This window comes from Cyprinus carpio, chromosome A20 (genome assembly GCF_018340385.1).
Source record: "Cyprinus carpio isolate SPL01 chromosome A20, ASM1834038v1, whole genome shotgun sequence".
NCBI lineage: Eukaryota > Metazoa > Chordata > Actinopteri > Cypriniformes > Cyprinidae > Cyprinus > Cyprinus carpio.
In genome coordinates this window covers 14,331,862-14,347,194 of record NC_056591.1, presented here as the reverse complement: position 1 = coordinate 14,347,194, position 15,333 = coordinate 14,331,862, and the positions used below count along the sequence as shown (strand labels likewise).

Below are 15,333 nucleotides of genomic sequence, written 5' to 3'. Positions count from 1 at the left end.
AACCCTCCAAAGTTCGAGGGTCAGGAATCAGTAGAAGACAAGCCTCAAAAACTGGAAGAACCTCAATCAGAGGTTTCAGCACAAAGCCACGACAAACCATGGTGGGAGTCCAGAGATCCACTGATTGTCAAAAGACAGATGCTGGAAAATTTAACCTGGCCAAACTGGAGACTGCTATCTGAGAAGACAGTCCAAATGCCATTACAGATGGGAGGAGGGGGAATGGAGGAGGTCAGTAATGAGATCGAGCCCTGTCTCCCACAGAGGTTGTCACAGTGTCATGAGCAGGGTTAGTCTTTATTAACTTATTGAAATTGATCATTTTTATTTTTCATTTCAAATGTAACTCAAAAAAAATTATATTAAAAATATTGCATTTTTCAAAGGTAGTTTTGTTCATCCAAAAAATGGCCCACATTCCTTGTCACAGTTTTTTGCATGGTGGCCTTTTTTTAAAAACCGCAATGGGGTTCTTAGGTTTTTTTATTAGGGGTAAAAGATTTCCAATTTGGTTAAGATGAAAAAGCTTTTGTTCCCAGGTACGGAGTACCAAGGGGGGGACCTTCGATATCAAAGCAGGAAGAATGCCGCTGCCTGACCCTTCACCTTTATATGCTGGGGGGTCGTAAAGGGAAGCTGTGGGAAGAGGGGCAGATATTGAACATTGTGATGAAGACAGAGTATAATTCCCCACCCCCTCCCTAATGCACTTATTCTCTTACACAACATCAAAGCCTGTCAATATGTAGGGGTTAGAGAACCAATTCATTGCTGATAAGGATACAACTGTATGATCAAATACAACCCTTAGTTGTCCAAATTCAGGGTATATAAAGTAGAGAGAATAAAACTTAATTTCATGATTACTTTTTCTCAATGGATAAAGGCCTTGGAAAAAAAGAGTTGAATAGTGGTATTTTTCTTTTCATGTAGTACTTCACGTCAGTTTTCCCAAGAGAAATTATTATGGAATGCTGGCTTCTAACACTCGAAGGGTAAAACTACATTACAGTAAAAAGTGGGGCAGATTGGACATGTTCAGTAATAATTGAGGCTACAGCTGGTCTTCAATCTCTATTACCTTAAAATATTTTGATTAAAATGCATAAACTGAACAATATTTTGAAGGGTTTGAATGCATGTTGCACGCCACCCATCTTTCGTTCGGGGAGTGCTGAGGCCTATTGTAGTCAGAATAATATTTTTACATGCTTAATGAAGCCAAAGACTACAATTGCAATTATTAGTAATGTCTACATTTACATGATAATTTTAAAAAGATGAATTATTGTTTTAGTCTGACTCAAAATCAAACCTATTAAAAGACATGTAAACATACTATCAATTATTACACATATTATGTTTACTTTGCATTTGCAAAAAAAAAAAAAGTGAAAAAAAAAAACATCTCAGTGGGGGGGCCAACTCCATAAAATAAATACATATTAAAAATTTATCATTAGTTTTACCCTGCAGCTATTAACATAATTATACTGTACAATGAGCCCTAGTGAAAAAAAAAAACAGTGGTAAAAAGAAAAGGGGATGCGAGAAGAGACCTGGGTGTGTCTGATAAATATTAGATGAGTGCTAATTCAGCACTGCATACAGCAGAGCTGGGTGAACTATCAGCTCGCTTTCGCAGCATGAGCTTTGGTGCACTGCTCATCTCTTTTCTCTCTCACTGCCCCCCCCCGTTGCCCTTTGGTTTCCTTGTGCTGAGTCATACAAACAGAGTGAGGACAGTTTGTGGCACAGAAAGATACAGTGCAGATGGAAAGAGCAAAATGTGCATTCGTGTGAAATAATGGGGTGACAAAGGAACATAATAGAATAGTAAAATGTGCATGTTAATTGATTAAAGAGCTATGAGAAAAGAAAGAGAGGAAAAGAAGCGTTACAAAGCATAATGCAGTTTTGAAATGCCTGCTGAAAACTTCCAGCATTGCTGGGCACCAGCATTATAAGGTATGTTTTGAATGCTGGGGACAAGTAGTGGGGACGCTGGGTTTGCTGGTTTCCCGCATGGGAAGTAAGTTGTATATTGTTGTGCATGCAGGGACCCAGCTTTCTTTGTTTTAATATCCTGTAAGTGTTTTGTGTTTTGCAATGTACACAAGCTCTTTATAACTGTGTTTTAAATTAATTTGTGTAAAGATCCTTTGAAATTGATGGGGGAAAAAATCATTTGTTTGAAACATTTTTTTTCACCCAGTTTGACTCTCTTTTTTTTTTTTTGTTCATCAGTAAACTTCAGGTACCACTGATTAATAAATATACATCAGATCTAAAACAACTCAAATTCAGTTCTGCCATCAACAGAGGGAGCAAAATTAATTTATTACAATAAATCATGCTTAAAATGCAATGTACATAATCTTATATGGATTTTACATCATTAATGTTTTAAACATGCAAATATTAAACAATGCTTTGGTTTGCAAATAGAAGCAATGCTTGTTCCCAAACAAACTGCTTGCATACAGACAGTCTGGCCTGCTCACACTCACCCTGCTTATGAATCCAGCTTCACCCGAGCTCCATTTTGCTTTAGAGCCAGCACATGGGACTATGCTTTTGCCTGGTCTACCAGCTAAAGCAGCACTGTACCAGTACTAACCAGCATGAATCATTAAGGAATTCATCTTGGTTTATGCTGGATTTTTCAGCAGGGATAGCATTTGAATTAGCAGAATTAGCATTGTAAGGGGGACAGCTTAAAATGTATTGGCAAACAAAATTCTAATGTGCTAGAATTGTTTTTTCTCACCATTTTCTCCTTATTCTTTTGGTCTTTGCAGTCTTGCATGTAGAAAGACACGGTCACATGACTGGGGCACAGAGCTTTCCGGAAAGCAGAGGACTAAAGTGAGTGGCAGCCATGGAGGATACTAAGAGACAAGTGCTCTGTAGCAACTCCCAGAGCAGGAGACTCGAGGCCAATCTCCCTTCTCTCTCTTCTTAAATCCATCCACTCATCCCTTTTCCTTTTTCCAAATTACTTATAACTCAGCTGCCATATCACGAGGTCTTGCACCTCACTGGACTCATCGAGGGATCCCCCCTACTCCCACTCTTCCTGTATTTTGCCAAAATTGCATCAGATGCCTTTTCCCACCTGCAAAATTTTGTGATGACATTTTCTTTTTTATTAGTTGTTCAGCAGCCTGTCGAATGGAGAGAATATGTATGTGTTGTTCTTGTGATGAGCGTATGTGTGTCCTGTGGTTTGAAGTTGGTTGAGTTGTTATTTTGTATATTGTATTTAAATCTAAAAAAAAAAATATTCTCTTCAAGTCTCATCAAACATGTTTCTTTGACAAACATTCTAAAAAAAAAAAACATTGAAAAAAAAAAATCGGGCATCATGGCTGGTGGTGTAAAACTACAAAAATATTATTTAGACAGGTAATTTTAACAAACAACCATGGTAAACAAATACACCCCGCTACAACCAAATGGAAAAAAGTGGATTAATATGCTGTTGATGTAAATGGCTGAAAATTAAGAAAATTCAGTTAACTCTGACACACAATTTTATATCCAGCCCATTATCATCTACACAATCTCACACTTGTATAAGATTATACTACTTCTTTCGTCCCTTACTGTGAAATGTGTCTTTTTATTTACTTGTGTATTATCATATACAATCCAACAATGAACAGTTTTTCACCATTAAAATGGGTGTGATTAATGTGAAACGACAAGGGATTTTAAGAAACAGATGTTCCGTTTGATTTGTTTTTGCTTAGTGGTACCCTGTGAAAATTGATGATCATGATGATAAATGCCTGCAATGAGTAGTATTGTCCTCAAAATACAATGTGTTCACTTCACTGTTTAACGGCCTTTAGCGAATGCATGTTTTTCAAACACCAAAAATGTCACCTGAGGTTAAACAGAAGATTGAGGATATAATCTGTGCAAGGGAGCATTTGAAGTAACACATCATGTATTGGTAAACTCTCCAAACACAAGGGTAACCACCTGGTTTTTTTAATTCTCAGATATGTGGGGTATTCCAGGTAATATAGTGTAGAATATTTTTCACATTCCTAATCTCTGGGATCAAGGACTATTTCTTTGAAAAGGGTGGGGACCGTCATAGATTGCACCTTATTGTCAGTCTCTTTGAAGTGAGTATATTCATTTAAGCCATACATGCAGATGGGCAAGATGAGGAAAGCATTTCAAATCAAATGTAAATGAGTGACAGTTGTTGGGTATTTGGATGATGATGATGGCAAAATGTAAAGCAAAGTAAATTGTAGTAATTTCAGGTCTATTTTTTAATATGTGATTCTCGAAATGTATGTTGGGGATGGGTCAACATTCAGGGGGGAAAGTCCTGCATTCAGAGGGGGAGTCTGCACCCCCAGCGGGTGCATTATCTTGAATAGAAAAACAGCTTTGCTACTACTGTCACGCTTTGACTGATGAACAGCCCACTCTACATTCTTTTCTTAGTAGCTTTTATAATACAGTCTACTGTTGAAGCTCTTTAAACATTTGTACAAACTGTATTCCTATGTACCTTGTCATATTGTATTATTAACAAATAACCAATGAAACAATTAAGGAATGTTATATACCAGTAGCATGAGTCTCAATTCTTTTTGTATTCTTCAAGCTGTTAATAGTATGGTTACCAAATCAATGTCTATATTTCATTTAAATAAAGCTAGAGTGTAAATACATCAGCTTGCCGTTTCTTTTCATTGCCCTTTGCTCTGTTTGGGTGTGTATTGCTAGGTGTTGGGATGAACACAGAAAAAAGCAATCTAAGTATTCAAAATATATATAATAAATGAATTGGCATAAAGCTAACTGCTGGTAATGTTTAAGCAGAGTTTACAAAGTTTTTGGCAAGTTCTGGTGTTGTGGCACCTCATATATAAAAACAACCCAGTGGTGACCATCTTGGTGGGCTCATACAACCAGACTTGAATAAAATTGCTGTTTACAGACATAAATTATTTTAAAAAATAAGCAGCAGTGCTATTTTTCATGTTATAGTAGTGTTTGTTTTTTCGCATAAGTGGAGGATACAAAGGATATTTAAGAAAAGTTTAATCTAGAAAGGTTTTCTAATACCTGTTATACATGGCTGTACATAATTGCCTCTAGCAGAGAATGGATTACTTTTAGTACCATTAAAAAGTTTGGGGTTTATCATTTTTTTGTTTTTTATGCTCACAAAGGCTGCATTATTTGATAAAAATACAGTAAACACAGGAATGTTGTGAAATATTTAAAATACATTTTCAATATTAATATTTTAAAATTACATTATTTTTAACATTTTATGTTTTTAAATATGCCGAAAAATAAGTATTAATTTCTTAGAAAAAAAAAAGTACCCAAACTTTTGAACAGTATTGTATATTAAGGAAAATAAATAATCAATTTCAAAAACATAAGGATTTATTACCATTATTCACAATGAAAAAAATGCAAAGGTTTTTTGTTTTTTCCAGAGACAACCGTTCATGTTCCTGAGGGAGCGAGAGAGATCACAGTATGTTTTGCCTTAGCTTTGGGGTTTGTCAAGGGGGGGCACCTTCACCCCTCCCCCTCCCTATAAACTGTCTCAAAGAGTAACAAACTTGCATTTGTACAAATAATAAAGAATTGTACCAATACTACAGAAAAATAAGGCATGACACTGCCTAATGTATGATAACATTTAAGAAACAGGAGGCCTCTTCAAAAATACCTACAATAAAAAAAAATTAAAATAAAAAAATAAACAAATTCCTTGTAACAAAATGAAGCAAATGGTCATTCCGGGTTCTAATTAGCTTTTCAGTAGTAACTTAACTCACAGTGCTCTGTACAATAAATTCCTACAAATGTCTTTACAAAGAGAAAGATGAAGAAATATTTAGCACTGAATGTAAATTGCCCTGGTTTTAAGTTTTCCTGATACGTATCACAAGTATAGCTGACGAGAGTAGTCAGGGATCTTTTAGATAGATATCAATGCTTTTTACAGCACGACCTCACTGTCAGTTTCATTAAAACAAAGACAGCCAATGCAGAGATGACAAATACATAGACACTATAATAAATAATAATCAACAGTAAATGCATTGAACAATATACAACCTCATGAGAGATTATAAAATTCTTCGTAAATAAAGCACTGTACATAAAATTAGAAAATGTATATAAAACTCAAAAATAAGGAATTTATGAGCATATTCAAGCAAATAATTTCATGGCAAAATTAAATCGGCAAACAGTGACAGAAATATCTCCCTTCAAGCAACGTTATGTACATGTGTACGATTGGCCACAGTGTTTTTAAAATTCACACACAGTAACAACTTTGATTAACACACAGCACAACTGTAAACATGTTGAACCACAGTGAGAGCAACACAACCAGACTGCTGATGAGCTGCCGCCAACAAGTTGCGGGGATGTTTAATCATTTAGGCGGCAATGGCACAAAAAAGCACTCTAACAAACAAATGTGAAATTACAAAAGTGGAATAATTAGGCAAATATATTGATTTGTGGGTCATGTTAACAATATAAAATGATGACGTTGGACAGGTAATCTGGCACTGCATGAAGGTTATCTACAAATCCACCTTGCTCTTGCTAACCCAAACGCATGTAATGAGAAATTAGAAACAGTGTGAGAAAGAAAAAACTTTGAGATCTGTGTGCAACACTTCCCAGAGGCAATGGAAGATAAAGTTGACTTTGATCCTCGACCCTTTGATGCAAATTTAAGGGTTAGTTGAAACCAGTTGAGGTAGTGAATGTCATCCTAAACCAAGACCCACATTTAGCTGCTCAGAAAATTTCATTTTATTTTCAAAAGAAAATTTTGGTGCTGTACCCAAAAAAACTAATAATTTGTGGCTTTAATTTTTTTTAATATTCGATAGAGTTACCAATCCAACCTAATGAGGTCTACGGCGGATCTGCATGCAGGATTACAGCAGTTCACTACATCCTTTTTTTCTGTATGCTGTTAGACAGGAAGAAACACAAACTACCCAAACAAATGGCCCAAGTAACTAATAAACTCCCTTAAAAAATACAGAATGAAGCAGGAATTTTGACTTGTCGGGGGGGACTAAAGATGCTGTAAATCTGTTATAAATATAGTAACCAAATTAATGAGTGTTAAAAAAGCAGAAAGTAGAAGTACTTTCCAGAAGTAAAAACCCCAGAAAAATAAACAATATAACAGAATTTTCCATCTGTAGCTTAACTTCTGATCATAAATTTACCCACAATTGAAACAACAATACATTAAAAGAAACGCAATACTTTGAAGTGGATGAATGCTAAGCTATTCCACAAAAACTTCCTCAGTTTTGATAGGCGTCATCAATGGCCCACCACTGGATGAATCCGAGCCTTCGTCTTTGGCAAGGCTGTCATTGTTCAGCCCACTGATGGCCATTTCTCCAGCTGCTCCAACTGAGAGCGCACTCTGGTTGAAGCACAGGTGCTTGATCACCTCATTGGGGCTGGAGAAGGTCATTTCACACACATTACATTTGTACGGTCTCCCAGAAGAGCCGAGAAACAGTGCCTCCATTTGGCTGGAGTCATCCGCGGCACACAGCTCCATGCTCTGTCGGTCTACCATGGTGTACGCTGGCTCCGAGCCCAGATTCATGCAAACGTGCCGGGCCGCTTGGTTGGCCCGACAGAAGCTCTTGCCGCAGGCACTGCAGCGGTACGGCTTTCCCGTATGGATGTACATGTGCTCTCTCCAGTGGCTCTTCTGGATGAACTTGCGGCCACAAGTGGAGCACTCATATTTCCTCCGCTTCACTTCTCGCTCCATGTCAGCCGCACCCTCTAGGTTGTCAATATCAGCAATATCGGATGGAGGTTGGAGTGTCAGCCTGGGCTGCGCCATGCACAGGCTGACTGCAGTTGTTGTTGGGACAGGCATAGCTGTTTCAGGATGAGGCGAGTCTTTTGAGTACACATGTTGCTCGCTGTCACTGGCACCGTCCACGATGATGGGAGTGGCTGCAGCAGCTTCGCTGCCTCTGAGAACTTCCTCCACCTCTGGTGTGGCGGCACCTCCAGTCAGCATGGGGGAAGCCGCACCGACGGACTCTAACACCAGGGGGAGCATAGCCTGAGTGTGTAGAAGCAGGTGCTCTCGTAAAGCTCCTCGCTGGGTGAAGCGACCCCTACATACATGGCATGTATAATGCTTCCTCATAGAGGAACTTCTTCTCATGATGCTGGGCTTCACATGCAGAATGGTGTTAGCGCTCAGGGAGCAAGACGGGGCCTCACTTGCAGATGTTTCCGTCTCGCCGCCTTCCCTCACAAACTGACTGATGCTCACAGACGCTTCCATCTCCGCTTCTGACAGAGCTTGCCTGTGCTTGGATACAGGCTGCGTCAGTGAGGTAGCTTTGTTTGTGGTAATGCACTTCCCATCAAGCAAACCGCCACCTTCCGAGTCGAATGGCGAAGAGAGATGCGTTCTCGCTGAGAGGCGGTTTGTGAGCGTGGCCTGTTGGTCTGATATCTGAATGCCATAAAGAGAGGACGACAGGGGAAAGCTGAACTCAGGGTGTGCCTGAGTCGCATGGCTAGCCAGACTTGCCTCCTGAATGAGAGGGTACGCATGGAGGAACTTGACGCCCTGCTCCAGGCGAGCTGGGTCGATAAGCTGTGTCGCCAGTTTTCCGGTGTACATCAGATTGAGGAGGTAGCTGAAGATGTCGGGCTGAATGTCAGCAGGCTTCAAGCGAACACAGTCACTGGTTGAGAGGATAAAGAAACAAAGATTCAATGTTGAAAAAAAAAAACACCAATCTTTATGCTACAAAAGTTCTTTAATACCTTAAATTTTAGCACAAATGTTTATCCCTAAATAAGGCATTTATTGCACATTACCCATCAAAAAACACAACACCAATCTCAATAAAATGATTAGACTAACATGCACAATCTGCTGGTATCAATGATCAATATTTGTCCAGTTGATAATTGTGCATTTTCTCCTATTACAGTTTACATGTAGATTATCTAATGTTAATGTTACTTTAATCTTTAAGGTTGGAATACACTACATGGCTTTTACCCAGATTTTTGCCTCATTACGGTCTAGACTAGTTGACTCTAGTTGCCAAAAGTAAGAGCCAATGTGCAGTTTCTTGGCAGTTGGATTTGACAAATTTAGCAAAAAAATGATGTAGTGTACATTTTTTTTCAGCTTCGCACTCTGATTGTGTCCAGTCAGAGAACATTAAACATGTTTGATGTTTGCCATGCATCTCTTAGCAATGAGCCACATTATACTGCATGTGTTTGCTGTCTTCAGGATGATATGAAAGTCTGGTAGTGTGTTAATCAGTATGATGCCCAAATCTGTTCAGATTTGAAAAGTCATGTAGTGTATTCAAGCCTTTTTCAGATTGCACATTATAACGCTGTGATGCCTAAATTTACTTGTAGCATTTAAAATGAATGATTTTTGATTTTAGTTTTTGATTTTGATGTTTTAACATGAGAACAATTATCAGCTTACCATATCAACATATTCCTAATTTAGGCACAAAATGGACTTCAAAAATCACACATAAAGCTGTTACCTGTCCTGGTGTATAAATAGCATTCTGAAGTAGTTCGAGAATGCGGCCAATACGGCCTTGTGTGCTTTGAAAAAGACATCGCCGATGGCGACCGTGCAGTCACACAGGAAGCCAAACTCCCTCTGCGCGTTGAGCTGCTGCAGAAGGATAAGACCATGATTGGCCAGCTCCATACTTCCTCCTACACAGAAAGGGCCAGAGATGACAGTCAACTTCCTGTGTACTACAGACCACAATGCCTCAAAAAAACAAAAAAAAAAGTCTTGAGTAAAAGAAGGCTGTTGGTTGTCTGTTGATATGGACTTAATCAGCAGTGAACAGCCATAAAAATGAATCCAACACTGTAAAACCAAACAATAAGCTAAACTCTAAGGTACACTTGGAATATGAATATTACAACTAGTAGACTAGAGTTTAAGGGTTTGTTTAAATCCTTAACCCTAAGTATAACACTTGGGAACACAACTCTTCCCCCATGATTTGTGCAACTAAAATGAAATAACATCAACTTTAAACTGTATTGCTTGTTGTGAAGGTATGCTGTTACTTTAAGCGATAGGATTTCATTACAGTGCTTTCAAGGCACAGCAGTTCATTTACTAAAGCCTAAAACCTAAACATTATTTGTTTTGTTACTTTCTTAATATTGGCAAATCTACTTCTCATTAACATTTAAAGGGATAGTTCACCTAAATATATTTTTCCCCCCAGAATTATCCATGTAAACGATAAAGATATAGTTCTAAAAATCGTTCTCAATATTAAAGAATAGCAGAGTCCACACCACAGCTATAACGATAAAGGCACAGAGAAACGATATCATTGGAATCACTTTCAGAACAATTTTTTTTCCAACTGATGAACGAAAAAAACATTGACAGTCAATCAGAATCAATCCTGCTATAACGAGCTTGAGAATTTAAAGCAGCAGAATTTAAAGCAGATTCCGTGTGCTTGGAATAAACAGATGATATCATCCACCGGTAAGGACGCTAATGAAGTTATCTTTATAGTTATTGTTCTTGGTGATTCCTATTGATCAAGCTGAAGGAAGGTTTTGTTGATTATGCATTCTCAAGACATTTTTAAACAGAAATACTCTAAATGGAATGTGAAGTTATCATATTCACCCCATTTTAAACTTTTCATATTCTCCCAAGATATACAATTAAAATATTTGAGACCTCTAGTTATAAATCTTTTTTTAATCATTATTCTGGAGGGAAAAAACAAGACAGAAAACACTAGTATATTATCTGAATTCTTGATTCTGACGGGATATCCATTAGAGATTTTAAGACAACAAACTGGTTAGACAGAATAAAAACAGTCAGACTACCATGTGATCTCAACATTGTAACCCTGACAACATGGCCCCAACAGAGCAGTCAGATCCAGCCAAGGGCCAAACATCTGAGGCAACCTTTGAATACTGAACCCTGATCCCTGAGGTTATTAACCCTCATCTACCAGAACCAGCTCAGCAGCCTCTGTGCCTTGAATGTCCATTACCCTAAAGGTCAATCACAGGCTTTGTGTGTCACATGACTCGCTCTTCAGGCAGCATTCCTGAGGTTACTTCCTCTCAACTCCTCTTTAGTGGAGAACAGACAAGTCCACAGAGCCTACAGAGTCACTGCCATGGGCTGTAATGTCACAGAGCGGTGTGTAAAGACTGCAAAACATTTCTTAACAGTAGTTTAAGTCTACATTAAGCTGGCTCCTGTCAATCGTGCAATCGCACCAGTGATTTTGGAATATACTGACTCACACCGAAAGAACTACAATCCCATGACCCACTGAAAATGACAACTATTATATATAAATAATTATAATTATAAAAACCATTATATATAAATAAAAATTATTAAATAAATAAAAATAAAAATATTTTGTTTATTGCAAAATATGCAAATACATTAGTATTTTGAGAGCACAGACTGACTGACTTTGTGTCCGAAACCACATCCTGTCCAGTAGATACTGCAGCTGGTTCTAGCTGAAGTAGTAGTTTATCCAGGTACTTTTCACCTTACATATAACTCATCTCAACTATTGTGTTTCACCTACTATATAGTAGGGAAGTAGGCATTTTCGGACACAGGGTGACTTCTACACCATTTGCGGTGCTTCATGGGAGGAGGCGGGCACTAACAAGCTCGTTGCAATTCTCTGATTGGTGGAGATTTCCGCTGTTGAACTGATGATTATTTATACACAATGATTATTTTAAAGATAAGCTGAAATAATGTGTACTGACGGCTTCAACAAAAGCACGCACCATCTACTAATAATCCTGTAGCTCACAGTAGAGATTTAGAAGTTATTGTTAATGATAATTTCCCCTATGGAAAACATGAATTTTTTTAGTTCCAGAGTGTTGCCCACAACTGTTCATTGCATGTGTCATGTGATGTCAACATGGCAGCGCCCAACAGGAAGTGGAATAAAACAGCCTTTTCTAGATGACGGATATGTCCGAATTTCTAAGACAATTCATAAAAGTCTGTTAAATTATTTTTGTGCAAAACTATTTTAATTAGCTAAACATACTGAGTGAAGCTTTCACTCAATAAGTCACCCGGCATTCAGCAACCATCGAAATTTATTGGAATATACAAACAGTGACATGACAGATTTTTGTACATTTATGAACGGTTTACAGGTGTTTCCTGCTACCTAAATATAATATATAGCTTTGCAGTTCCACACACACAGATTACACGTCTAACTTTCAGTTCCAAACCAATCGCTAGCTTCGAGCTGTTCTCATGGGTTTGTAAACTAGCTCCTCCCACTACGGAGACACGTGGAACGGACAGATCTCCCGCAGAGACCGACCACTTCCGCAATCTGTTTTTCTTCGCAACTAGAAAATAAACCGTCAAAAACTGAAACGTGATGACTGATACGATCACGCGCAAACACTCTCTGCTCGATCAGCACACGATCCAGCGGCCTTACCGTGAATATAGCCGAAAATTCACAACAATAACAGCGATAAAACCCCCGAACGAAGCATCAGAGACGAGGAAGCAGATAAACGGAGCTTCGTGAAACGGACACACACACACACGGGGGGGAAGGGATGGTCACCGAATAAATAAACTAAACGAAATACAACAAATACAGAAATGAAGCACTAAATGGTAAAGGTTGATGGGTGTACACACACGTACCTTTCCTCCGCTCGAGTGTGTGGAGTTCGGTGAGTTGTTGTCTGTTACCGGGGGACTCGTCCGTTGGGCTCGCAGCTGCTCTGTTCCTCTCAAACGCAGCATTGGCGGCGATGGTCGTCGGTGTTTTCCGGTCGGGTTACGTTACAATCACATGACTGTCTAAAAGGGCTTAAAACAGCGGTTGTAAAACCCACTTCCCTGGGATGCCAAAACAAACGGTCTTTGGCGCTAAGAGCCGCCAGACGAGTGCACTGGTGAACGTTCCGCGTGTCGTTCTCCTCGTGTGTTCACGGTGCGGCGGAGATGAATGTTGAGCAATCATCCAGGGGCGACGATCGTTGGTGAACGTTACACATAAACGGATTTTAGTGGAGCTGGATAGCCGTAGGTCACGCTATCCACCCCCACATGAAGATAACGTATCGCGACAGATACACGCAGAAGGGCTATTTGCATTTCAGTTGACAGACTGTGCACTTCTACAGTCAAGAGAAATGCGCGTATTATTTGGAGCGGCTGCAATAAACGTAGTCTTCCGATTTGTTTAAATATATATATCAGTATTACACGTATTTCAACAAAATATATATTTATTTACATATCCTTTGGGTAAAAACGACATGATTATATTAAAATATTAAATAAATATATATTGAAAAAAATACCAGACGCACAAATATATATATATGACTAAAATTATTTAAAATATTAAATAAATAACAAAATAAACAAAAATAAATAAATATGACTGATTGGGTTATTGGGCGGGGTTATTTGTTTAGTTTTTTATTTATTTAAATTTTTGCAGGTTAGGTTTACCCGTGTTTTACGTACCGTGTTTTTTTGTTTTTGTATTTTTAACCTTTTTTTATACCTTTTTTAAATACTTTTTTCTGAAGTCTTTAAAAGAAAGTTGTTTTAAAATCTTTATACAATAAAATAAATTATAAATGTGCTTTTTATATGCCAAATAAAAAAATATTTCCTTTAGTCCCAGAAAGACTATCCTTGTGTAATGGTCTCACTAATTCATTTATTTTAATGTGAAGAATTAACATGGCCTTTTCCATGTTCTTTCATTAGCTATATTTTAGTGACAGTGATTTAAATGGATCTAGCCTTTAAATAGCTATATTTTGTTGTAAAATGAATTCAGTTTCCCTAAGATCTTTCATTATCATCATTACTCTGTGAAAATCATTGCATTGGTTCCATTCTGAACGATTTAAGTGAAGCTGGACATGGTTTAAAAAAATATGTATATGTGTGTGTGTATATATATATATATTATATATATATATATAACAATTATTTTTTCTTTTTTTTTTTACTATGTCTAGCTTCACTTGAATCGTTCAGAATGGAACCAATGCAATGACACTACACTAAGAGGAACAGGATGTGAGCTGGCTTGACCAAGCCTGCTAGAGATGTCAGGAAATGAATAAGATAATGAATAACATGAACAAATACATACAAGAATTGTGAGGAAAAAATATAAAAGACTAGTCTACAACAGCCTGGAAGTTTAAGAATGCAAAATGAGGATGCCAACTTTTGTGGGTTTGCAAAAAAAAAAAAAAAAAAAAAAAAAAAAAAAAAGAACAAGGAAAGGGAAGTTGGGGGTGGTGTCTCCATACAGAGAATACAAGCTGTGTGTTAGGGACATGTGGTCTGGTGGGGAGAAAAAGGCATCTGGGACTATGGTTTCTGTTTCCAATTTCTGAAAATCACATTAGCATCATCAAATATGGTTTAGCTATTGCTGCTGTTGTCTGTAGATAGAATAATACAATGTTAATGGTTTAGAAATTAGTATAGTAGGCTATCCATATCAAGCAAGCAACATTTTCTGTACATGTAGATTACATATATAAAACAAACCTGAATTATCTTTTTTAAATCAATGACAGTAATCAGTAACAGCCCATTAGATCCTTATAGAGGTCCGTGAAAAGTTATCTTGAGACATTACTAGGTATAGTTTAAAATATAAATACTAAGCTGATTTTTATTTTATTTTTCCACACACGTCATCATTTTAAAGACAAAATTACAATAGTTACAGAAAGGTTAATGTGTGAAAAAAAGGGGAAACCCCAAAGAAGCTATTGAAAGCTTTTAGGAAGGGGCCCAATAACACCATACAACATATAACATACAAGAACAAAAAACTCAATCCATAAACACAAATAAATATAAATACAAAAAGACACAAGCACTACAGCTAAATGATATTCTCTCTGGTCTTTTCTGGATAAGCTATTGCTTAGCTGTGGCCGGCTGGTCACCCAGCTTGATTAGCTGAAAAGTGCCCAAAATCCCCTAAAATCAGCCAAAAGACCAGGCTGAGACCAGCTACAAATCTAGTTAAGATGTTTTCTTTCTTTTTTTTCACCAGTGCAGGTTTATTCAAACTGAATTTGGTATTAAATTAATATATTTGATGCAGCTTTTGAATACTATAGTAATTTAAACACTATCTGAATATTGTCATATGTCTGATAGATGTCTGCACGAATGTAAGTCAGATATTCTTTTCAGAGTGTAAACAGCTTCAG

At 37.6% G+C, this 15,333-nt stretch overlaps 1 protein-coding gene and 1 pseudogene across 1 annotated transcript; one reads left to right on the top strand and one right to left on the bottom strand.

Annotated features, from left to right (window-relative positions):
• LOC122149052 overlaps nt 1-182 on the top strand; it is a 36,314-nt pseudogene extending 36,132 nt beyond the window's left edge.
• A 7,111-nt stretch (nt 183-7,293) lies between these two features.
• LOC122148976 (zinc finger and BTB domain-containing protein 2-like) lies at nt 7,294-13,263 on the bottom strand. Its single transcript, XM_042777719.1, has 3 exons — nt 12,773-13,263; nt 9,594-9,774; nt 7,294-8,759 (listed from the first exon to the last, which is right to left on the bottom strand). The coding sequence occupies exons 2-3, from the start codon at nt 9,764-9,766 to the stop codon at nt 7,316-7,318; spliced, it is 1,617 nt and encodes a 538-aa protein (XP_042633653.1). The 5' UTR covers nt 9,767-9,774; nt 12,773-13,263; the 3' UTR covers nt 7,294-7,315.
• Nucleotides 13,264-15,333: the final 2,070 nt, after the last annotated feature.